Raw genomic sequence first — 25,078 nt, 5'->3', positions numbered from 1 at the left:
TGAAGATGCGCTATTTATCATCACCCTCTGGACAGACTCCCGTAATCAATTTGTATAGTTGGTGAATTGGTGCGGGGTTGCACTGGATACCTTCGGCTGCTATTGTGCCCTTGCTGGATGTCCTGTGCGTCTCTGCTTGCATGCACCATCAAGGCAAACCCTTAAACTATCCATTGCTATCTGTGCTCCAACTTGGGAGATTCTCAAAACTATACACTTAGGACTGCAGTATACAGTAGAGCCTTGACAAGGGCATTGTATCCACATATATTTGCAAATGTGTGCAACAAATGCTCTATTTTAACGTGAATTGTTGGACAGGGTCAATATGGTTTGTTTGCAGGCTAGCTGGTAAGTGTGTGGGGAATATTTGTGATGGTCTTGCAACAACAATCATTCATGAATCTATGCTGGTTGCCACTAATGATACTGTTTCATCATCAAATTCTTGGATATGGCCCCTTATTATTCCTTCCAATAGTTTACATACTGTTAGGCTGATTGGTTTGTAATTTCCAGGTATATATCTCAGCCTTTCTTTGGATATTGGTACCATGCTAGATTTTTGCCAGTCAGCTGGTACCATTCCAGACATTAAACTGTCTTTAAAGATTAGAAATAACAGTCTGGCTATAACATGGCTAAGAAGGTGGGCAGAACCAGAGCTGGTTGCTACAGATTTCTGAGAGCAGGAATGGACAGGAGTGAGTGTGAATGCAAAATTATTGCTACACCAATGGCTATGTCAGATTGGAGATTTCACTGCTGTTGACACACCGCCAGAAGCAGAATCACCGTGGATAGGCTTCCATTTACTCCATAGAGTCACACCCTTACTGGCCCAAAACATTGAATAATCTCACTCACTAGCCAACAAGCAGCATATTGCTGATCCAGCCACAAATGAAGTGACTCCATAGTAAAAGGTAAGTGGTTCTTTAGTGCTCCTGTTGCTGGATGGCACATGTCGTATCAACTCAAAGCTGCTTCTTCAGCACCCTTTTTATGCTTTCACTTTCACTTGGATCTACATTATATCTCTGCTGCTCCATTCCTTGTTCCATCACTAAACTTTGCATGCTTGCTAGAACAATTTCTTTTTTGCTTCTTGCGTAATATCAAGATTTGTTGCCTGCAGGTTACAATAGCTAGTTTAGTCCAAATGATTTGAAACAATTAATTATTTGCTGTCCACATATTGTATATGATTGTCCATTTGTTGCCCATGTATTGTCAAGATCAACCTTCTCTGCCTCTGGGTAGGTCTGTTCCCCTTTGCACCTGAGAATGAGAACACCTCAATGGTCATAGGGTACTACCTAGTTGTAATAGGCCCAAAACCTACAATCACAAGTACCATAACTCACTTGAACCCGGGTTTCAACCACTGGAGGCAAGCTCCCTCCCCCAGGACAACCTCCTCTGCTCTGTCCTTAGGCTAGGTGTGGTACTACATGTAAATCGTACACTTTCCTGCACTGCAGCAAAAATGTGCTGCTATTAGCACACGCACAGGGGAACCATTAACACCAGTCCTCACACCAAATGTGAACATATCACATACTCTCTTCTCTGTCCCAGCACAAAAGTAAGACTGTCCAGTTGGGATCAGATCTGAAGTTAGGCTTCACTCCAGTAGATGGTAGATGAACAGAAAGATAATTTAGTAAACATACTTTTTCTATTTAGATGGCAAAACATTCCCTTTAGCGTGGCAAAAGACATCACACTTTCAAAGTACACGGGTGCTAAATTTGCCCAATAAAAAAAAAAAAAGGGTGACTGTGTCCTTTTCGGTCTAGTTCTCCCATTCTCAAAGGTAGATCCTTCCAATGAGGTACTCACTCAACTTCAATTTGTTAGCCAAGTCCATCTGAATCTACCAGTCTAACACTATCCTCCCCCCAGACTGACTGACTGAGTGTGTGTTCTCTTTACATATAGTTATCTACACTACCTGTCATTCAGCTGCTTTAAAATATTTGCAGAAACAACAGCTCACTCTAGTGGCAGCATTGATGTAATGCAAACAAACCTAAATAAACTCATAAATAACCCAGTAATGGCAAAGCTATGGGGTTCTCCCCAAGGCAAATGCACCAATCAGCCATAACATTATGGCCACTCACCATATCTCATCAAGGCATGGACTCCACTACACCTCTGAAGGCATGCCGTGGTATCTGACATGAAGCCATCAGTATCAGACCCTTTAAGTCCTGTGAGTTGTGAGGTTGGGCCACGGATTGGACTTATTTTTTCCGCACATCTCACAGATACTCAACTGGATTGAGATCTGGAGAATTTGGGGGCCAAGTCACCACCTCAAACTCGTTGTTGCGTTTCTCATACCATTCTTGAATTCATCAGACCAGGCCACCTTCTTCCAGGGCTCCTGTGGTCCAGCTCTGATGCTCATGTGCACATTGTAGGCATGGGTCAGCATGGGCTCCTGACCAGTCTGCAGATATGCAACCCATTACACAACAAACTGTGATGCACTGTGTGTTCTGACACCTGACATCAGAACCAGCAGTACATTTTTCAGCAATTTGAGCCACAGTAGCTCGGACTATACAGGCCAGTCTTCGCTTCGTACATGCATCAGTGAGCTTTGGTCGCCCATGACCTGTCAACAGTTTGCTGGTTTTCTTTACTTCTACCACTCTTGGAAGGTCCTGACCACTGCAGACGGGGAACACCCCAAAGCAGGGGTGGCTAACCTGTGGCTCTCCAGCTGTTGTGGAACTACATTTCCCATGAGGCATTGCAAAGATGGGAAGTTACTGACTTGCAGAGGCATGATGGAACTTGTAGTCCTGCAGCAGCTGGAGAGCCGCAGGTTGGCCACCCCTGCCCCAAAGGAATTGCAGTTTTGGAGTTGCTCTAATCCAGTCGTCTAGCCAGTACAATTTGGCCCTCTTCAAAGATGCTCAAATCCTTACATAACAAACAACTGAAACAGAATTGCCAGTTACTTGGATTGTTCTACAGTCGCAATTATCAAAGCAGTGCTTCCACTGGAGGGGTGGAAATATCCTACTATGTGGCTGATGCCACAAGTCCTTGCTGTACGAGGCTGTCCACCTTTCATGTACCTTATCCAGAACTGCTGTTTTCTATCAATACTGACCCTAGCCAGTGGGACTTTGTCCCAATCCTCACACACACTTCAGACGTGACAAATGTCACGGGGAACCCTTTTTATGAGGTCTCTTCATGAAGTAGGCCACAAAAGATCTTATGGGATTTCAGCATCCAATGACACAACCATCCTCCCCAAGATGGCTGCTAAAGCCCACAATGGGAGAAAATCCCCCTACTGAACGCCTCTAGACCTGGAGAAGCTGCCACCTAGAGGCCACCACCACCACCTAGAGGCTGGAGGACTATGCAACCTGCCTTTTCCTATAGTTTGATTTGTCCCCAAGTAGTGCTAATAAATAACCGTCACCTCTCATTTCAAATGCATCCTTGATATTGCTGGTTTAGACTAGATCATGGTTAATATGCATAAAATGCAGTTGTATGTGCAGATGCTTCCTACTGCCATAATAGATTTACTAAAAGATTTGACAGGTGGAATGTGTATGCGTTTGCCTGTAAGAATAGATCATAGTAAATACATACACTATATTGCCAAAAGTATTGGGACACACCTCCAAATTATTGGATTCAGGTGTTCCAATCACCTCCATGGCCACAGGTGTATAAAATCAAGAACCTAGGCATGCAGACTGCTGCTACAAACATTTGTGAAAGAATGGGTCGCTCTCAAGAGCTCAGTGGATTCAAGTGTGGTACCGCGATAGATTGCCACCTGTACAATTATTTATTTATTTCAGGTACTAATATAGCGCCTTCAATTTACGCAGCGCTTTACACATATATATTGTACATTCACATCAGTCCCTAACCCTCAAGGGGTGTACAATCTAAGGTCCCTAACTTACATTCATACATACACATATTAGGGCCAATTTAGACAGGAGCCAATTAACCTACCAGCATGTCTTTGGAGTGTGGGAGGAAACCAGAGTACCCGGAGGAAACCCACGCAGGCACAGGGAGAACATGCAAACTCCAGGCAGGTGGTGCCGTGACTGGAATTCGAACCGACGACCCTAGTAATAAGTCCATCCATGAAATTTCCTTGCTACTAAATATTCTATGGTCAATTGTTAGTGGTATTGTAACAAAGTGGAAGCAACTGGGAACAACAGCAACTCAGCCACGAAGTAGTAGGCCACGTAAAATGACAGAGTGGGAGTCAATAGCTAAAGAGCTCCAAACTTTGTGTGGCCTTCAGATTAGCACAACAACAGTGCGTAGAGAGTTTTGTGGGGCTGAGCAGCTGCATCCAAGCCTTACATCACCAAATGCAATGCAAAGCATCGGATACAGTGGTGTAAAGCACACCGCCACTGGACTCTAGAGCAGTGGAGATGTGTTCTCTGGAGTTACGAATCACGTTTCTCTGTCTGGAATTCCGATGGACGTGTCTGAGTTTGGCGGTTGCCAGGAGAACGGTACTTGCCTGACTGCATTGTGCCAAGTGTAAAGTTTGGTGGAGGGGAGATTATGGTGTGGGGTTGTTTTTCAGGGGTTGGCCTTGGCCCCTTAGCTCCAGTGAAGGGAACTCCTAAGGTGTCAGCATACCAAGACATTTTGGACAATTTCATGCTTCCAGCTCTGTGGGAACAGTTTGGGGATGGCCCCTTCCTGTACCAACATGACCGGGCACCAGTGCACAAACCAAGGTCCATAAAGACATGGATGAGCGAGTTTGGGGTAGAAGAAATTGACATTGGCCTGCACAGAATCCTGACCTCAACCTGATAAAACAACTTTGGGATTAATTACAGCGGAGACTGCGAGCCAGGCCTTCTCAGCTGACATCAGTACCTGACCTCACAAATGTGCTTCTGGAAGAATGGTCAAACATTCCCATAGACACAACTAAATTAAATTCCTGCGCCACCTAGTGGATAAATAAATATGTGACTAATAGTGAAATGGAGAAGCTGCTGCTAGCATTAAATTGTGTTCCCACAACTAAACCATAACATAAACAGAATCAATGCTGCACTGCACATACATAAAACAAATAAACAAAATGAATAAACAAATTTTGAATCAGAGTGTGGTGATACAAATCAATATGATGAATAAATGTCCATGAACCAAGTCCATAGTATGTGAAATAATCAGTGTATTACAGACAATCCAGCTCTTCACAGCTCATTTGCTTCTTCATGTGCTCAAACCCACACCATCAGATCAGTGCTATAAACTTGCAGACGGTGTCACCTCAGTGCTCACAGAACTCTCACCTCCGAGCAATCAAATTGCTTTTTGTAATGCCAAATTCGTAAGGATTCCTTCACTCTCCAGATCATTAACCATGTAGAAGTGATACAGCATCTTTTAACTTTTAAAACAACATCAAGCCAGATATGGGATCTAGTCCCTTTAAGAGGAGGGGGGTTTGGAGGTCTGAGATAATCACTCTTAACCAGTCTGGCGGTAATCCCGAGTGAGGCTCGGGGTTCATTTTCAGTACCAAAAAAGTAACTTACCTTGTACCTGCAATCCCCTGATGTCCTCCTACTGTGTCCTCCGGCCGATGCCGGCATCTGTCTTCCAGGTTCCCTTCCTTGCAAGCGCCGTGACGCAGGGGGGCGGAACCGGTGGGAGATTCAAAAAAGTAAACAAAACATGACATACACACAATACATTGTAATCTGTTAGGATTACATTACTGTATCAAACCATTTCACCTAAGTTTTGTCCCTAGTGCTTTGTCCAGTGCCCTGCCTGCACTTTTAAAAGTTCTTTCTGCCTGGAAACTTTAGAACGCCCATGGCATCCAAAAAGCTTTCCTTTAGGTCAAAAGCGGTTTTAGACCAGCTAGAAAACAGCAATAGTTAATTAGAATCACTTGCAGAATTGAGTGATAGTGATACAATACAAAACAACAAATTTCCATGCATAACAATGTACCGCTTTGACATTCAAAAATATTGACATAATCAGACCGCTAGGGAGGTTAATGGAGGAGAAAAAAGGACACTCCAATGGTGCAGTATGTACTAACAATTGTATCTTTATTATGTTAAACGGTATCGCACTTACATGTACAAAAAATAAAAAATGCCATAAAACAGGTTAAACATCACCAGATCAAGGCTGCACTTCCAAGTCCTGTTGAACTCAATTACGTCTGCCCACGGCCATGCTCTTATGCATTACATCACGCCCACATGACTTCATCAGAGGCTGATCAGATGGAAAGATGGACAATTGGCAAGGGTAAGGTTTCCAGAAGATTTAAAGACCTTTTGTGAAAGACTGGACTTGCAGATAGTTGACATTCCAGGATGGTCCGAAGGGACCAGGGAAAGTGTAGAACTAAGGAAAAATAGGTGGCAATGGGTCCCCAAATAGAGAATGGGATGGAGAAGTTCTAGTGTAGTGTGTATAGGGAGGAGGGGGAGAAAAAGGAAAGAGAAATGAGAAGGAATTTCTTTTTCTCTCTCTCTCTTCCTATACAGGGTTTTAAGGCTGGATGCAGCGGGGAGGCAAGGAGAGGAGAGAAGGAAAAGAAGAGGGATTTATAGATGGGCATAGGTAAGCTGCTTATTATTTCACGTGGGAATCTAGGGAATACTGGCCTGGTCATGCGCAGGTGCTCTGAGTCATACATGCCCCAAGGAAGAATCGAAGGTGGAAAATAGCCACAACTGATTCCAGGGTTAAATATGTGCCAGGGAGAAGTGGGTGGGGGGGGGGGAAGGGTAAGGGGGGTGGAGGGAGGGGGAAGGAAGGTAAAAGTCACCCAGAGAGAGTATTTTACCTGGTTATAAAATGTATAAATCTGTCTCCCTCTGAGTCCCCACATAGATGGAGAATAGACATGGAGTAGGAATGAATATGTGTAAGTTTATCACATATAATGTAAAAGGATTGAATAATACTACTAAAAGGTATAAGGTCCTGAGGGAAATTCACCAATATTCTATCGATGTGGTATTCTTACAGGAGACACATTTATCTCAGGATACAAATATTAAGTTATACTCCAAGTATTATCCAACATGGTTTTATGCGGATTCACCCATTAAACTAGCAAAGGGGGTGGCAATTGGGATAGCAAAGAATGTTGACTTTGTGCTGGAAGATAGAGAGGTCGATATAGGGAGCCAATTTTTGTTCCTGAGAGGGAAATTACAAGGAGTAGAATTTACATTAGCAAATATCTACTCCCCTAATAAGAACCCGATGGTACGTTTGGAGGGTGTCTTGAAAAATCTTATGGATTTCAAGAGAGGACAGCTGATTGTGGCAGGTGATTTTAATTTCTGTATGGATCCATGGATGGATGCGTCAACAGAGGGAGGGAGGTAATAGTCTTAAATTGGTTAAAAAAATGTTCTATCAATGTCAATTGATGGACACATGGCGAATTAAACACCCAAAGGATAAGGACTACACATTCTTCTCTCTGGCGCATGGGACGTATTCAAGGCTGGACCATATAATGATAGAGCATAGATTTTTGTATTCTTTGGTAAAGGTAAATATTGATGTGATCTCATTATCAGATCATGCGCCTGTTACAATGAGTTTAAGGTGGGGAAGAGAGAGGATCAGAAGTAATACGTGGAAACTAAAGGAAATGTTAATACAGAATGTGGAGACAGAGATGAGTTTAAAGAAGGAAATAGAGCAATATTTTACCCTCAACAAAACGGAAGGGGTTGTCTGTAGTGACAGTATGGGAGGCACATAAGGTGTATATTAGGGGCATTTTGATATGGATAGGGGCCAAAAAAAAGAAAGACTGTGAGAGAAAAATGAAACTGTTAATTAAGAAATTATATGATCTAGAACTAGCACATAAAAAGAACATAGATGCGGAAATACAACAGAAGAGATTTTTGAAAAGAGGGGAACTAAAGGATATAATGGAACAAGAAACTAGAAGAGAATTTAACGGGGTGGCAAAGGAAAGATATCAGTGGGGAAATAGACCAGGAGAATACTTAATGAGAAAGGTAGAGAAAAGAAATCAAGGAATTATATAGAAAAAATCATAGATGAGAATGGAGAAATGGTCTATTTAACCACTATTGCTAAAAGGTTCCAAAAATATTATAGTAAGCTTTATGATTTGAAATCGAATGACTAGAAAGAATCTGAAGGAGCGAGAAAGGAAAAAAAAGGCAGTTATACGTAAAAGAGGCCAGACTTCCTAGGCTGGAGGAGGAGAGGTTTCTGGTATTGGAGAGACCAATCTCGCAGGAGGAAACCAATGGGGTATTGAGGAGCACAGCTGTGGGAAAGAGTCCGGGACCAAATGGCTTCACGTTGAGATAATATAGGAAATTTCAAGAGCAACTTGTGGCCAAAATGTGCGTGTATATGAATGCATTGGGAGGAGAGATGAAAATGAGGGAAGAGTCGTTAAAGGGGTATATTACAATTATACCATAAGAAGGGAAAGATCAATCCCAATGCACCAGCTATAGGCCCATATCACTCTTAAATATAGACACAAAACTATATGCTAAGGTTCTAGCAAGCAGGATGAAGGAGTTGATGCCAGATTGGATCCATATAGATCAGGGGGAATTGTGCCAGGACGTGATTGTAGAGATAATGGATTAAGATCATTGCACCTTTTGCAAAAGAGTAAGAGCAAGACTGATTCGGCGTTGATAATGTCAATTCACGCCAAAAAAGCCTTTGACAGGGTAGATTGGGGATTCATGATGGACACACTTGAAGCTTTGGGAATTGGACCTAGGATGATTCAGTGGATAAAAAAAATTGAATAGTTTCCCTTCAGCAGGGGTGAGGGTTAACGTCGTACTGTCAAAATGCTTTAAAATGTATAATGGAAGAAGACAGGGATGTCCACTTTCTCCACAGCTTTTTGTTATCTCTCTGGAACTTCTCTTAGCGAAAGTTCGAAAGAGCATAAATGGTAAGGGAATCTCGGTAGGAAATGAAGAGCATAAAGTAGCGGCTTACGCAGACAATATGTTATTTTATATCGTGAACCCTAGAATAACACTACCCAATCTAATGAAAATTTTAAAAGATTATGGTGAACTATCAAATCTTAAGATTAATCAATCAAAATCAGAAATATTAAATAATACAGTTCCAGAAAAAGAGAAACAGATCCTACAGAAAGATTTCCCCTTCGTATGGAAGGAAAAAGAATTAAGTTACTTAGTAGTAAAGCTTACTTCCGCCTTTAAAAATCTTTATCAGAGTAACTATATCCCATTAATAAATGAATTAAAGGAAGCATTGAAGAGAATATCTATTGGATCACTCTCCTGGGTGGGTCGTATAAATATGATAAAGATGGCGATAGTCCCAGATTCTATATAAGTTTCACATGCTCCCAATAGATCTACCAGGATCCTTTTTTAGGATTATAAAAAAAGATGATTACTAAGTATATATGGGTAAATAAAAAAACCAAGAGTCAGTTATGAAGTATTGTGCAAGGATAAAGAGAATGGGGGTTTAGGAGTGCCAGATTTTAGGAGATACTACCGTTCTGTGCTGTTTTCATGAATAGCGGATTGGATGTATAATACCCAAGGGAAAATCTGGGTTAAAATGGAAAATACACTAAGCGGGTCACAATTAGGATAAAAAGATAATTTGGATTCCACAAAATATGAGACCTTTAACATGGAATGTTATAAGAGAGGGATAGATTTTACAACCAAATGGGCTGAGAGTACAATTCACTGTTAATAGCGGTGGAGGGAACTGATTTTGGGTTTTGGGAGGGAAGGAACGATGGCACACATATGGTGGGAGAGTCCTAAAATACAGGAGTTCTGGCAATAAATAATACAAGTTCAGGAGATAACAAGAATTAAAATACCAAACAACCCTTGGGCCTGTGCATTCCATAACTTGAATTTTACAGTGAAACAATAAGAATACGATAATATTTCATTTAATAAATGCTGCGAAGGGATTGATACCTAGATTCTGGCAGAGACAGGAAATTCCTAAAATAAAAGATTGGATAATTAGAGTGGATTATACGTATAGGATGGAGGAACTGTGCCATATTGGAGAGGATAAAGTTGGAAAATTTAGGAAAACCTGGGAGAAATTGATAAGCTATAAAACAACTGATACTTTCAACAAGTAGGGGTGTAGAAGACAGAAAGGGGAAAGACTGAAAGTTAGTAGATATTTTCATTAAGTGAGTTAGGAGGGGGAGGACAGATGACAGAGGTTAACTGAGCATCTGGGTGACTGAGGGGGGGTGGGGGGATGGGAGTTTTGTAAAAATTGTGATATGGAAAATGTGTGAGTTTAATAACTGAAATAAGTGTTTGTTTTATAATGTTAAAACCAATAAAATATGTAATAATAATAATAAAAAAATAATCAGCATTTTTGTTCCTCCAAACACGGCGAGTCAAGTTACTGCCAAAGAGCTCAATTTTGGTCTCATCTAAACACAGCACTTTCTCCCAATCCTTCTCTCAATCATTTAGATCTTCATTTGAAAACTTCAGATGGGCCTGTACATGTGCCTTCTGGAGGAGGGGGACCTTGTGGGGTCTGCAGGATTTCAATACATAGCAGCGTATTGTGTTACCAATGGTTTGTTTAGGGACTGTGGTCCCAAATGCCTTGAGATCATTCACAAGCTCCTCCTGTGTAGTTCTAGGCTGATCCTTCGCTTTTCTCATGATCATTCTTACCCCATGAGGAGAAATCTTGCATGGAGCTCCTGACAGAGGGAAATTGATGGTTATTTTGTATTCTTCAATTAGGGAATAATTGCTCCAACAGTTGTCTCCTTCTCACCAAGCTTCTTGCTGATGGTCTTGTAGCTCATTCCACCCTTGTGCTGGTCTACAATCTTGTCTCTGACATCCTTTGACAGCTCTTTGGTGTTGCCCATGATGATGCCCAAGAAAGAGATTCTGTGGACAGGTGTCTTTTATACACATAAGTTGTCGTTAGGAGCACCTTATTAAATTGACAGGACTAATCTGTGTACCACATAAGAACACAGCCTCTCCATGGTCGACCAAAGAAGTTGAGTGCACGTGCTCAGCATCATATCCAGAGGTTGTCTTTGGGAAATAGACATATGAGTGCTGCCAGCATTGCTGCAGAGGTTGAAAGAGTGGGGGGTCAGCCTGTCAGTGCTCAGACCATATGCCGCACACTGCATCAAATTGGTCTGCATGGCTGTTGTCCCAGAAGGAAGCCTCTTCTAAAGAGAGCCCACAGTTTGCTGAAGACAAGCAGACTAAGGATGTGGATTACTGGAACCATGTCCTGTGGTCTGATGAGACCAAGATAAACTTATTTGGTTCAGTTGGTGTCAAGCGTGTGTGATGGCAACCAGGTAAGGAGTACAAAGACAAGTGTGTCTTGCCTGCAGTCAAGCATGGTGGTTGGAGTGTCATGGTCTGGAGCTGCATGAGTGCTGCCGGCACTGGGGAGGTACAGTTCATTGAGTGAACCATGAATGCCAACATGTACTCTGACATACTGAAGCAAAGCATGATCCCCTCCCTTTGGAGACTGGGCCACAGGGCAGTATTCCAACATGATAACGACCCCAACACACACCTCCAAGACGACCACTGCCTTGCTAAAGAAGCTGAGGGTAAAGGTGATGGACTGGCCAGGCATGTCTCCAGACCTAAACCCTATTGAGCATCTGTGGGGCATCCTCAAATGGAAAATGGAATAATCCAAGGTCTCTAACACCCACCAGCTCTGTGATGTTGTCATGGAGGAATGGAAGAGGACTCCAGTGACAACCTGTGAAGCTCTGGTGAACTCCATGCCCAAGAGGGTTAAGGCAGTGCTGGAAAATAATGGTGGCCACACAAAATATTGACACTTTGGGCCCAATTTGGACATTTTCACTTAGGCGTGTACTCACCTTTGTTGCCAGCAATTTAGACATTAATGGCTGTGTGTTGAGTTATTTTGAGGGGATATATATGCATACACACACTGCATAAAAAAATTTAAAGAACACTTTGAAAACATATCAGAGCTCAATGGAGAAAAATATCATGCTTGATATCTATACTGATGTGGATTGGGTAATGTGTTAGGAACATGAGGATGCCCCATCGTTTGATGGAAATAACAATTATCAACCTACAGAGCACTGAATTCAAAAGACACCTCGAAAATCAAAGTGAAAAAATTATGCAGCAGGCTAATCCATTTTGCTGAAATTTCATTGCAGAAACTCAAAATGGTACTCAGTAGTTTGTATGGCCCCCACGTGCTTGTATGCATGCCTGACAACATCGGCACATGTTCCTAATGAGACAACGGAAGTTGTCTTGGGGTATTTCTTCCCAGATTTGGAGCAGAGCATCACTAAGCTCCTGGACAGTCTGAGGTGCAACCTGGCGTCGTTGGATGGACAGAAACATCCCAGAGCTGTTCTATTGGATTTAGGTCAGGCGAGCATGAGGGCCATTTAATGGTATCAATTCCTTCATCCTCCAGGAACTGCCTGCATACGCTTGAAACATGAGGTCGGGCATTGTCATGCACCATGAGGAACCCTAGACCCACTGCACCAGCGTAGGGTCTGGCAATCGATCCAAGGATTTCATACCGTTACGTAATGGCAGTCAGGGTGCCATTGCCTAGCCTGTAGAGGTCTGTGCGTCCCTCTGTGGATATGCCTCCCCAGACCATCACTGACCCACCACCAAAACAGTCATGCTGAACGATGTTGAGGGCAGCATAAAGTTCTCAGTGGCTTCTCCAGACCCTTGCACGTCTATGTCACATGTGCTCAGGGTGAACCTGTTTTCATCTGTTAAAAGCATAGGGTACCAGTGTCTGACCTGCCAATACTAGTGTTCAATCTCAAATGCCAATCAAGCTCTATGGTGCCGAGCAGTGAGCACAGGGCCCACTGTGGATGTCAGGCCCTTAGGATACCCTCATGAAGTCTGTTTCTGATTTTTTTTGGTCAGAGACATTCACACCACTGGCCTGCTGGAGGTCACTTTGTAGGGCTCTGGCAGTGCTCATCCTATTCCTCCTTGCACAAAGGAGCAGATACAGGTCCTGCTGATGGGTTAATGACCTTCTACAGCCCTGTCCATCTCTGAATAACTGCCTGTCTCCTGGATTCTTCTCATGCTCTTGAGAATGTGCTGGGAGACACAGCAAACCTTCTGGCAATGGCACATATTATGGATGTGCCATCTTGGAGTAGTTGGGACTGCCTGTGCAACCTCTGTAGGGTCCAAGTATCGCCTCATGCTACCAGTAGTGACATTGACCCTAGCCAAATGCAAAACTAGTGAAAACAGTCAGAAAAGATGAGTAGGGAAAAAAAATGTCAGTGGCCTTAATTTTTCTGAGCAGAATGTGTGTATGTATATATGTGTGTGCGCCCCTCATCTGTTGGAACTCTACCACTGAGACACCTTACTAACCAACTTTCCTCTGCACACTCTACTTTCCACTCTCGATGGCTGCCATATTCAGTGCCTTGAAAAAGTATTCATACCCCTTGAAATTTTCCACATTGTCATGTTACAACCAAAAATGTAAATGTATTTTATTGGGAGGTCATGTGATAGAACAACACAAAGTGGCACATAATTGTGAAGTGGAAGCAAAATGATAAATGGTTTTCAATATTTTTTAACAAATATCTGAAAAGTGTGGCGTGCATTTGTATTTAGCCTCATTCGAGTCAATACTTTGTAGACCCACCTTTCACTGCAATTACAGCTGCAAGTCTTTTTGGGGATGTCTCTACCAGCTTTGCATATCTAGAGAGTGAAACTTTTGCCCATTCTTCTTTGCAAAATAGCCCAAGCTGTCAGAATGGATGGAGAGCGTCCCTGAACAGCAATTTTCAAGTCTAGCCCCAGATTCTCAATTGGATTTAGGTCTGGACTTTGACTGGGCCATTCTAACACATGGATACGCTTTGATCTAAACCAGGGGTCTCCAAACTATGGCCCTCCAGATGTTGAGGAACTGCAAATCCCATGAGGCCTTGTAAGACTCTGACAGCCACAGGAAAGTCTCCCAGAGGCAGCTGCATGATGGGACTTGTAGTACTTCAATAGCTGGAGGGCCATAGTTTGGAGAGCCCTGATCTAAACCATTCTATTGTAGCTCTGGCTGTAAGTTTAGGGTCATTGTCCTACAGGAAGGTGAACCTCCGCTCCAGTCTTTTGCAGACTAACATGGTTTTCTTCTAAGATTGCCCTGTATTTGACTCTATCCTTCTTCCCATCAACTCTGACCAGCTTCCCTGTCCCTGCTGAAAAAAAGCATCCCACAACATGATGCTGCCACCATGTTTCATGGTGGGGATGGTGTGTTAAGAGTGATGTGCAGTGTTAATTTTCTGCCACACATAGCGTTTTGCTTTGTGGTCAAAAAGTTCAATTTTGTTATCATCTGACCAGAGCACATCTTCCACGTTTGTTGTCATTCCCCCTCCCCCCCATGGCTTCTCGCAAACTGCAAATGGGACTTATGACTTTATTTCAACAAAGGCTTTCTTCTTGCCCCTCTTCCATAAAGGCCAGATTTGTGGAGGGCATGACTAGTTGTTGGCCTGTGGCCAGATTCTCCCACCTGAGCTGTGGATCTCTGCAGCTCCTCCAGTTACCATGGGCCTCTTGGCTGCTTCTCTGATAAATGCTCTCCTTGCCTGGTCTGTCAGTTTAGGCAGACGGCCATGTCTTGGTAGGATTGCAGTTGTGCCATTCGCTTTCCATTTTTGGATGATGAATTGAGCAGTGCTCTGTGAGCTGTTCAAAGCTTGGGATTTTTTTTATAACCTAACCTTGCTTTAAACTTCATCACTGACCTCCCTGGTGTATTCCTTGGCCTTCATGATGCTGTTTGTTCACTAATCTTCTCTAACAAACCTGAGGGATTCACAGAACAGCTGTATTTATATTGAGATTACATTACACACAGGTGGACTCTATTTACTAATTAGGTGACTTCTGAAGGCATTTGGTTCCACCAGATCTTAGGTAGGGGCATCAGAGTAAAGGTGGCTGAATACAAATGAATGCCACACTTTTTAGATATCTATTTGAAAAAAATGTTGAAAACCATTTTCCTTCCACTTCACAATTCTGTGCCACTTTGTGTTAGTCTATACGTTTTTGGTTGTAACATGACAAAATGTGGAAATTTTCAAGGGGTATAAATACTCTTTCAAGGCACTGTAGGTCCTTGTATGGGGCAAAATAATGAAAAGCTTTGTTTTTGTCAGTGAACCTGTTTTGCGTTGATGTGCATTTAGGTGTGTTGTGCTATAATGCATATATATGAAGCATTTTAATGCAACACACTGCATATGACACCAACAATTGTTTGTGTCCTTGCAGTGATCTGTATTTTTTCAGTGCAGTAAAATGCACGTCATTGCCGTATATGTGAACAGAGCCTAAGAGAGGCATTACTTTATTTTAAATAGGTTTCTTTTCACTTCCTTTTTTTGTCTCGAAGACAAAAAGTGAAGAGAAATCTTCCTAATGAGTCATAGGAAAAAAAAAAAAAAAAAAAAGACATGGGTTTTACGTACTCCTTACTATATCCAAAACAGAAATAAAATGGGCTTTAGATATACCTTATTATCCCAGTTCTAGCTGTGTGTAAAGCTGAACTCCTGACAGAGAAAAAAAAAAAAAACATCTAATGTATCTAATGTAAAATCATTATATTTATAGATAAATGCAAACAAGGACCGAGAAAGTCAGGCAACTAGCATTTCCAAGAGATTAAAGCTCAGTACAGATTTCTTTTTGAAGAAAATCTGTCACACAGTTGAGCAATCCAAACAGAACATATAACAAAAAAAATGCATACGTAGAGGTTACTTTCAGTGAAAGTCTTGTGTCATTCAATGACTGAATAAAAGAAGCTAAAGTTATATACAGAATAGGGATCATCAGGAGGCAGGACTAACCCTGATTTGCAGAGGAAAAAAAAAAAATCAACATGATTTTGTATATGAATTCAGCTGCATATGCTCATGGGTCTACTAAGCTCTTTGGCATGTAGTGTTCTTTGAGGAAACCTCTACTTGTACAGTTTTTTTATCCCATCATATGCTCCATTTCAATTACCCATGTGTCACAGATTGGTTTTAATTAAAACAGACAGGAGTCTTAGTTTTTTTAAAATTTGAAAAAGAAATACTTTATTACCTGGACCTGAAAAACTTTCTGCAGTCCTATATGGTCCCTACAACAGAAGCCACAAGGATTTTACCTTAATTTTTTTAACAAACTGATATATGAAATGTACCTTTTCATATTTCAAGAACAATATACCCAACACATGTTGCCCAACATAAAAAGCAATAATTAAAAATAATAGCTTATACACAATTTTCCATATTTTTTACATAATTGAAGCCAAACTGTCATGAATTAAAATACTTGAGTAAGAAGTCTTAAAGACAGTGAAGGCAAATAATAGCCCAAGTGTCAGGATGAGAATAAAAATGGCAGCTCCCATCTCAGGCTTCTTACACTGTATTCTGCTTTGTGACAGTTGTCTTTAAAATTGTTTTAGTGTTTATTAAAGTATCCAAGAGCAGCCTTTTACTTTATTAAATTAAGATAAGCACTACAAGGATGGTTTTTAGATGCTCATGGTCACACACCTATTTCCAAGCTTAAAGCATACAAACTCTCATTTAAATGTATCTTTCAATATCTGTAAAGGATATAATCTACTATGTGTGCACCAAATGCTTTGCAAACCCAAATATTACTTTGTAGAAAGTAGCAATGACATAAATCACTTTGTTGCACATACACTGTGCAGACAGCTGAGCTGTGGGAGGGACCCATCAGGTCCAGCCACTACAGACTTTCTGCATATAACTACCGGAGGGGGCAGATATAAGACCAGTCACCCTGCACAAGGAGAGACAGTAGCAGTGACTGGTCTATATTACTAACAAATCCTGCTAAGAGGCAAAGCATAGGAAATGTTTCATGCTGGATTATTACAGATACACTAATTCAATAAACAATGCATATGCTGCTTGTATATGCACAATATTGTTTGCCTAAAGTTCAGCTTTAAAAACATTGATCCATATCTAAACTCTAAAATGTAATATATTGCAGTTGGTAAGCTGCACTATATTCCTTTTTTTTTAGGCTTTTAGGCTTAGATACACTTTAAGGCCCCGTACAGACTCTTTGTTGCGTTAACCCATATGCTTAATGAAACATGTCAGTGTGCATGAAGGTGCACTCCATTAGGACAGTACATTATTTTGGAAAGGACAGGCATTGCATATGACTTTTTTCTATTTGGTATGTGCACTATGGTTCACTGCCCATTACTATACTAGTGTGCTGTGGTTGAAACATGTCAACTCATATAGTGCATTACCACAAGCATCAGCATGAATGGAGCCTAAATAGGTGAAACAAACGGCTTCTTACAATGTAAGTTACCCAACTTAAGCTGGCTATACACACATTTTTTTTTTTTTAATTCAGCCAACAAGTGGAACAAAAAAAAAAAAACCTAACAGATTCCAGCATCCATGCAAGCAATATTGATGCAGGAATCTCCCCCACTGTGCTATTGCATTCTGACAGCGGGGACTCTCCCCACCTCCCGTCAGAAATCACTGATCAGCGCCGCAGCAGCTGCTCGAATGCAATGCACGTTTTCCAGAAGGACAGATGCAGGTCCAGCAGGAACTGGCTGAATTTTTATTTTTTTAGTCTGTAGTAGTCACAGAGGTCGGGTTAAAGGAATTTTTTTGATCATTTAGGTATCAATATCGAACAACTCCAGCCACAGGCAACCTTTGAGTTATGTACTATATATATATTTTATACAATTAGACCATTCTGCAAGATAAACCATTACTAAATTTTACTTGTGTAGTTTAAACCACAGGGAGCCATTTGTTCAACCTGAATGCTACTTCTCTTGAATAGTGACTTGATACTTCACAAACTACTGAAGATCACCTGTGCAGCTCTAGCCTTGACTGCTTCAAATATGTTCTAGGTATCCAAAACCGTTTCTTTGTACCTAACGGGTTCAGGCAGATCCTGCCCAAGTCTCATTAAATAAAAACATCACCAAATTCATAATCCTAATAGTTACAGGATAACTCAATGCAGTCAGAAGCTGGAAAGCCAGCATTTCACTTGTCTACCAAGCTGACTTATGGCAAACGTAATGTGCTGACTGATGTGACCCACTTTTCTGAAATCTGCTCAGAAGTTAACAAAGTTGCCTTGTCAAATAGGCCTGAAGTGGAATGTTTATTACAGGCCCTACAGTGTCTGTCTGCATAGTATTATCCAAAGTTTTTAATACATGGTTCCAAATGATTTCAGGCCAAAGGGATGAGTGGAATCTGACAGAAGCTCCCTTCTATTCAATGATTCCCCATCCTTTGCCGAAGTTGGGCTTTAGTGTATGGTTCTACAGTTTTACAGAGGTCTATTAATTTGTTTCTGTAACTTTATATAAGTGAACTTTTGCTTTAGGTTTACTGGCCTGTTAAGGAAACTTAACAGAAATCTGAAAAAGAAAAAAAATATAGTGTAGCATTCTATGTACAGCTCGCTCTACAGGCAACAGACTAAACATTTTGGATTTTAAACTGGACAACAGTTCTACATGCAGAAAACTGCTGCAGGGAGCAGCTTGTATTCAGCTACTCCAAGAATCCCTGTCTCTGCTATGAGATCTCCGATGCTTCTTCTGCCTATGACCGGGCCTTGACTTTAGATCTCTGCTTCTGTGTCTACTACGTTCATGGCTACTGCTTCTTGTGTGTGGGCTGCAGTCTCTAGAGGAATGCTTCTTGTGGAACTTCTTTGCTTTTTTATGATCATCCTCTTCTCTACTTAAGTCTCGCTTCGGTTTTAATTTAGGCTTGTGTTCTTTGTCCTGAGAGTGTGAATGTCTGCTGGTTATGTCTGACGCAATATGAGTGTACTGTTCGCCTTTGCTTTGGTGAGTCTGGACTTCCTTTAGCCATAAAGCAGGATCATTACTCGCTGAATGATTATGCAGGATATTATTGCCAAGAATGCTGGTGAGCGAGTACAAAGGTCTAGCTGGATTAACATCACTTATTTTACACTCCTGGGGTGCAGTGACTTCCAGCGAAACCCCATTTACAACATGTACGTTGGAGTTTGCATAGTGAATGTGCGGCCTGAGTGACCCATATTCTGATGGTGTTTGTGTTGAGGTAGATGTGAAAGCACTTGATAAGTAGTCTCGGGGAAGATTTTCACTGGCTGTCAGAGGATAACACTGTGGCTGCTGGGATTCCTCTTTCATCTGAGAGACAGAGCACACATTTCTATTAAGGAAACTGTTCACAAGCTTCTCTCTCAATTCTCTCTCTTTACGGAATAAATTTAAGGTACGCTGCTTCTCTTCTTCTACCCGTCTTAGCTCTGTCTCCTGCTGTCGTCTTCTCTCTTCCAGCTGGAGAAGGCGAATCCTTTCTGCCTCTTTTTCCTCCTGTTCATGAATCTTTGCAGCCTGCAAAACACAGACAGTGTACATGTAAAATTCACTAGACAGCTCCTGTCTGCTTTATGTACAGAGAAAGAGAAATCCAGATACTTGCAATTCCAACAACTTCATGAGAGAGGATCATCAACTATGATCACAGTAAAATATACTATATTGCCAAGTATTGTGACACCCCTCCAAATCATTGGATTCAGGTGCTCCAATCACCTCCATGACCACAGGTGTATAAAATCAAGCACCTAGGCATGCAGACTGCTTCTACAAACATTTGTGAAAGAATGGGTCGCTCTCAGCTCAGTGAATTCAAGCGTGGTACCATGATAGGTTGCCACCTGTGCAATAAGTCCATCCGTGAAATTTCCTTGTTACTAAATATTCCATTCAACTGTTAGTGGTATAATAACAAAGTGGAAGAAACTGGGAACAACAGAAACTCAGCCACGAAGTGGTAGGCCACATAAAATGACAGAGCAGGGTAAGCACATGCTGAAGTGCACAGAAGTTGCCAACTGTCTGCAGAGTCAATAGCTAAAGATCTCCAGACTTCGTGTGGCCTTCAGATTAGCACAACAGGGCGTAGAGAGCTTCATGGAATGGATTTCCATGGCCGAGCAGCTGCATCTAAGTCTTACATCAACAAGTGCAATGCAAAGCGTTGGATGCAGTGGTGTAATGCACGCCGTCACTGGACTCTAGAGCAGTGGAGGTGTGTTCTCTGGAGTGACGAATCACGCTTCTCTGTCTGGCAATCCGATGGACGTGTCTGGGTTTGCCAGGAGAACTGTACTTGCCTGACTGCATTGTGCCAAGTGTAAAGCACCCCATCATTGGTGTCAGTTTGAGGAACGGTTCGCCATCATTGGTGTCAGTTTGAGGAACGGTTCCTCTTCATTGGTGTCAGTTTGAGGAATGGTGCCCCATCATTAGTGTCAGTAGGAGGAATAGCAGCCCATCATTGGTGGATGGAATAGTGTCCCAAGGGCCAGACAGAGGTAGGCAAAGGGCCACATCTAGCCCCAGAGCCACAGTTTGGAGACCACTGGTCTAGCCTGTAGAGGTCTGTGCGTCCCTCCATGGATATGCTTCCCCAGACCATCACTGACCCACCACCAAAATGGTCATGCTAAACGATGTTACAGGCAGCATAAAGTTCTCCATGGCGCCTCCAGACCCTTTCACGTCTGTCACATGTGCTCAGGGTGAACCTATCATCTGTGAAAAGCACAGGGCACCAGTGTTGGATCTGCCAATTCTGGTGTTCAATGGCAAATGCCAATTGAGAACTATGGTGCCGGGCAGTGAGCACAGAGCCCACTCAAGGACGGTGGGCCCTCAGGCCACCCTCGTGACGTTTGTTGATAATGATGACCTGTGAAAGTATGTATCCCCCCTCCTCCTCTTTTAGTAGAGATAAGCACATAGTGTTGGCATGGTCCGCTGAGTAATTCCCGAGCTAGGCTATTTCGAGCGTGATCTGTGTGAATGGCTGTGGACACACGCCTCCTTCTCTCATGCACGAGACTCCTAATTAGTCTGTCAGCCACAGGATAGAGGGTGTGGCGACAACTTTTTTTCATGTGTTGGTGTTTTTTTACAGTAGAAAAGCAATGAGAATTTCAGATGACTGGCTTCTCCTTTCTTGGCCAGGCTACAGACAAATGACCTTTTCATTTCATTTCATTTTTGATTTTTTTGGGGTTTACAACCACTTTAATTGACTTGATGCTATACTCTGATTAAAAAGTGTTCCTTTAATTTTTTTGAGCAGTGTAGTTTAAAGTGATTGTAAATGTTTTGTTTTTTATACTTACCCGTTCTGTGCAATGGACTTGCACAGAACAGCCCCGCGCCTCCTCTTTTTGGGTCCCCCGCCAGTGCTCCTGGCTCCCTCGCTCCGCCGAGTGCTCCCGTAGAAAGCCACCTTCCATGGCAGCACTTGTGCTGGCTCGCTCCTGAGCCTCGTTGTCTGCGTATATTGACACATACAGTGGGATTCTGCCTCAACCCCACTCCCTTGGCAATTGCCAGCAGCAGGAGCCAGTGAGACCAGGACATAAAGAGAGAGAAGAGCTGCAGAAAGACACAGCACTGGATCGAATGATGGCTTAGGTAAGTAAATGGGGGAGTGGGGGAGTAAAGGAGGGATACTGACGCTTAAAATTTTTTTACCCTAATGCAAGGAATGCTTTAAAAAGGTAAAAAAAAAAAGGTTACGCTTTATAACCACTTTGACTATTCTGTGATTTGTAATGCTAGAAAAGGACAGTAAAATGCATTTTTGTTATAAACCATTGCAATGTTACTTACAAATGTGGTATAGAATTTTTTATTTGTATATTTGGGTAGAAAAAATATTGTCAATAGAAAATAGCAAAAACTAGCAATTGAGAAAAGAGTTATATACTGCTCATTGTTTTAATCACACAAGCTACAGTCTGTGTTACAGACACACAGAGGAGGAGCCTGGCTGTCATCCCAGCAATTTCAATGGTAGGGATGGGTAGGCAGGGAAGAATGTCTTGAGTGTACAAGGTAAATCTTATGTACAATCAAAAACCTTAAAAGGTTAATATGCCAAAATTACAAATCAGAGCTGCAAGTGCCACTTTGTTTCTACACAAGCTATGATTTTTGTAAATTATCCACACTTGGTTTTTAAGACCTCCAGGTTTCTTAAAATGACACTAATGATATCCTTATTCTCCAGAAATAATCAATACACATCCACTTCTGAATGACCCTGTCAACAATTTCATGAGAAATAGATTTGTACTGTGTTTCTCTGCTTCCTCTTCCGTGATCTCCTGAACTGCTCCTTTTCAGGAGCTCCATTTGTTTGGAACGAGCCATGCCAATTGTTGCACTTATGCACACTGCTCTACGCTCACTACAAATGTCACTGTACATAGGACTTAGTCCATCTTGGGAGCAAGCAAGGGTGGCTGTGTTTCCACAGTGAAGGAAATAAGTATTTGATCCCCTGCTGATTTTGAATGTTTCACAAAGAAATGATCCGTCTAAAAGTCGAATGGTAGTTGTATTGTAACACTGAGAGACAGAATAGCAACGAAAAATTCAAAAGAAATGCATGTCTAACAAATTATGCACTGATTTGCATGTTCATGAGGAAAATAAGTATTTGATCCTCTTCACAAAACATGACTTAGTACTTGGTGGCAAGTCCCTTGTTGGCAATCACAGAGGTCAGACGTTTCCTGTAGTTGGCCACCAGGTTTGCACACATCTCAGGAGGGATTTTGGCCTACTCCTCTTGGCAGATCCTCTCCAAGTCTTTAAGGTTTGGTGGCTGACGTTTGGCAACTTGAACTTTCAGCTCCCTCCACAGATTTTCAATCAGATTAAGGTCTGGAGACTGGCTAGGCCACTCCAGGACTTTAATGTGCTTCCTCTTGAGCCATTCCTTTGTTGCCTTGGCCGTGTGTTTTGGGTCATTGTCATGCTGGAACACCCATCCACGACCCATTTTCAATGACCTGGCTGAGGGAAGAAGGTTCTCACCCTAGATTTTACGGTACATTGCCCTGTCCATCATCCTTTTTGATGCGGTGCAGTTGTCCTGTCCCCTTAGCAGAAAAGCACCCCAAAAGTAGAATGTTTGCACCACCATGTTTGACAGTAGGGATGGTGTTCTTGGGGTTATAGGCAGCATTCCTCCTCCTCCAAACACAGCGATCATTCAGATGTTCAGTGGCAAACTTCAGACAGGCCTGGACATATGCATTCTTGAGCAGAGGGACCTTGCGGGAAATGCAGGATTTCAATCCTTGTCGGCGTAGGGAGTTACCAATTGTTTTCTTGGTGACTGTGGTCCCAGCTGCCTGGAGAACATTGACAAGATCCTCACGTGTAGTTGTGGGATGATTCCTCACTGTTCTCATGATCACTGACACTCCACGAGGTGAGATCTTGCATGGTGCACCAGACCCAGGGAGACTGACAAGGTGTTTTGTGATTCTTCCATTTGCAAATGATTGCACCAACTGTTGTTGTCACTTTCTCACAAAGCTGCTTGGTGATAATTTGGTAGCCCAGTCCAGCCTTGTGTAGGTCTACAATCTTGTCCCTGACCTCCTTGGACAGCTCTTTGGTCTTTGCCATGGTGGAGATTTTGGAATCTGATTGTTTGATTGCTCCTGTGGACAGGTTTCTTTTATACAGGTAACAAAATTAGATTAGCAGCACTCCCTTTAAGAGACTTCTTCTAATCTCAGCTTGCTACCTGTATGAAAGACACCTGGTAGCCAGAAATCCTGCTGAATGATAGGGGATCAAATACATATTTCCCTCATAAACATGCAAATCAGTGCATAATTTGTTAGACATGCATTTCTTTAAAATGTTGCTATTCTGTCTCTCAGTGTTACAATACACCTACCATTCGATTTTTAGACTAATCATTTCTTTGTGACTGGGCAAACGTTCAAAATCAGCTTGGGATCAAATACTTATTTCCTTCACTGTACATACAGTAAGGTCATGAAGAATTAAATGTAGTTACCTTCTAACAGGAAATTAGAGCACAGCAGAAAAACCCCCCAGGAATTTTAAAATTTTAAACGTGAAAGTGGCATCAGCACCATGTAGAGCAAAATGAGTTGGGAGGGGCTTCTACACCAGAAACACTTTTTGGTTTTCAAAGTTTTCAGCTGAAATTACACACCTGAGCAGACATTTTATTAAATTAAGGAGTTCTAATACAATGTCATCTTCTTATTACAAGGTTGGCTTTCATTTTTCTTTCTAATTTCCAATGCAGAGCTACAAGGAACCAATATCTTGTGGGAAGTGTGTGGATTACTCTACAAATTGTGTCTGGGTACATTTTGTGTCAGCTATGTTAATTGTAGAAAAATGCACCAAGTTTAGCCACAAACACCAACACAAATTGCTAGCTGGTTTAACACTTAAAATGTTTAAACCAAACCTCCTTACTGCATTTTTAAATCGAATATTAAATAGATTCTGACATTCGTGATGGTACCTCATATATGTGGTTTGAACACTGTTCACATATGTGGGTGTGGCCTACGTATGCGCTCCCCATTACACGCAAGCACGGGGGGACGAGTGCACTTTCAACTTTTATTTTTTTAAGTTTATTTTTTTTTACACTGTCCTTTTAAAAAAAAAAAATTAGTAATCACTTTTATTCCTATCACAAGGAATGCATGCATCCCTTGTGATAGATATAAGCAGTGACAGGTCCTCTTTATGGAGATAATGGGGTTAATAAGACGCTACATCTCTCCTCGGCAATGTAAAGCATTAGATCAACAAAAGCATTGATCTCGTGCTTTAAAAAAAAAAAAGAAGAGGGCCTTATTTACAAGGTGCCGGAAGCCGGAAGTGATGTAGTGACGTCACTCCCGGTCCTCAAAGGGTATAGAGATGAATGGAGGCCATCTTTCCTTCACTTATCTCTATGCTCAGCGCCATGATCGTTCAATAGTTTCTCAGTTGAGGCTGAGAACCACCAAGCGGTGGCGTTATT

At 42.0% G+C, this 25,078-nt stretch overlaps 1 protein-coding gene across 1 annotated transcript in view; it reads right to left on the bottom strand.

The window, feature by feature from the left end:
- Nucleotides 1-16,196: 16,196 nt before the first annotated feature.
- AKAP17A (A-kinase anchoring protein 17A) overlaps nt 16,197-25,078 on the bottom strand; it is a 36,171-nt gene continuing 27,289 nt past the window's right edge. Inside the window, exon 5 of the mRNA XM_089683846.1 lies at nt 16,197-19,572. Within this exon, the coding sequence (XP_089539972.1) occupies nt 18,727-19,572 (846 nt within the window). The 3' untranslated portion in view covers nt 16,197-18,726. The remainder of the gene's footprint in view (nt 19,573-25,078) is intronic.

Source organism: Staurois parvus, unplaced genomic scaffold (genome assembly GCF_062004578.1).
Source record: "Staurois parvus isolate SC_StPar_1 unplaced genomic scaffold, SC_StPar_1.0 ptg000324l, whole genome shotgun sequence".
NCBI lineage: Eukaryota > Metazoa > Chordata > Amphibia > Anura > Ranidae > Staurois > Staurois parvus.
This window is presented reverse-complemented; position numbering and strand designations above follow the sequence as displayed.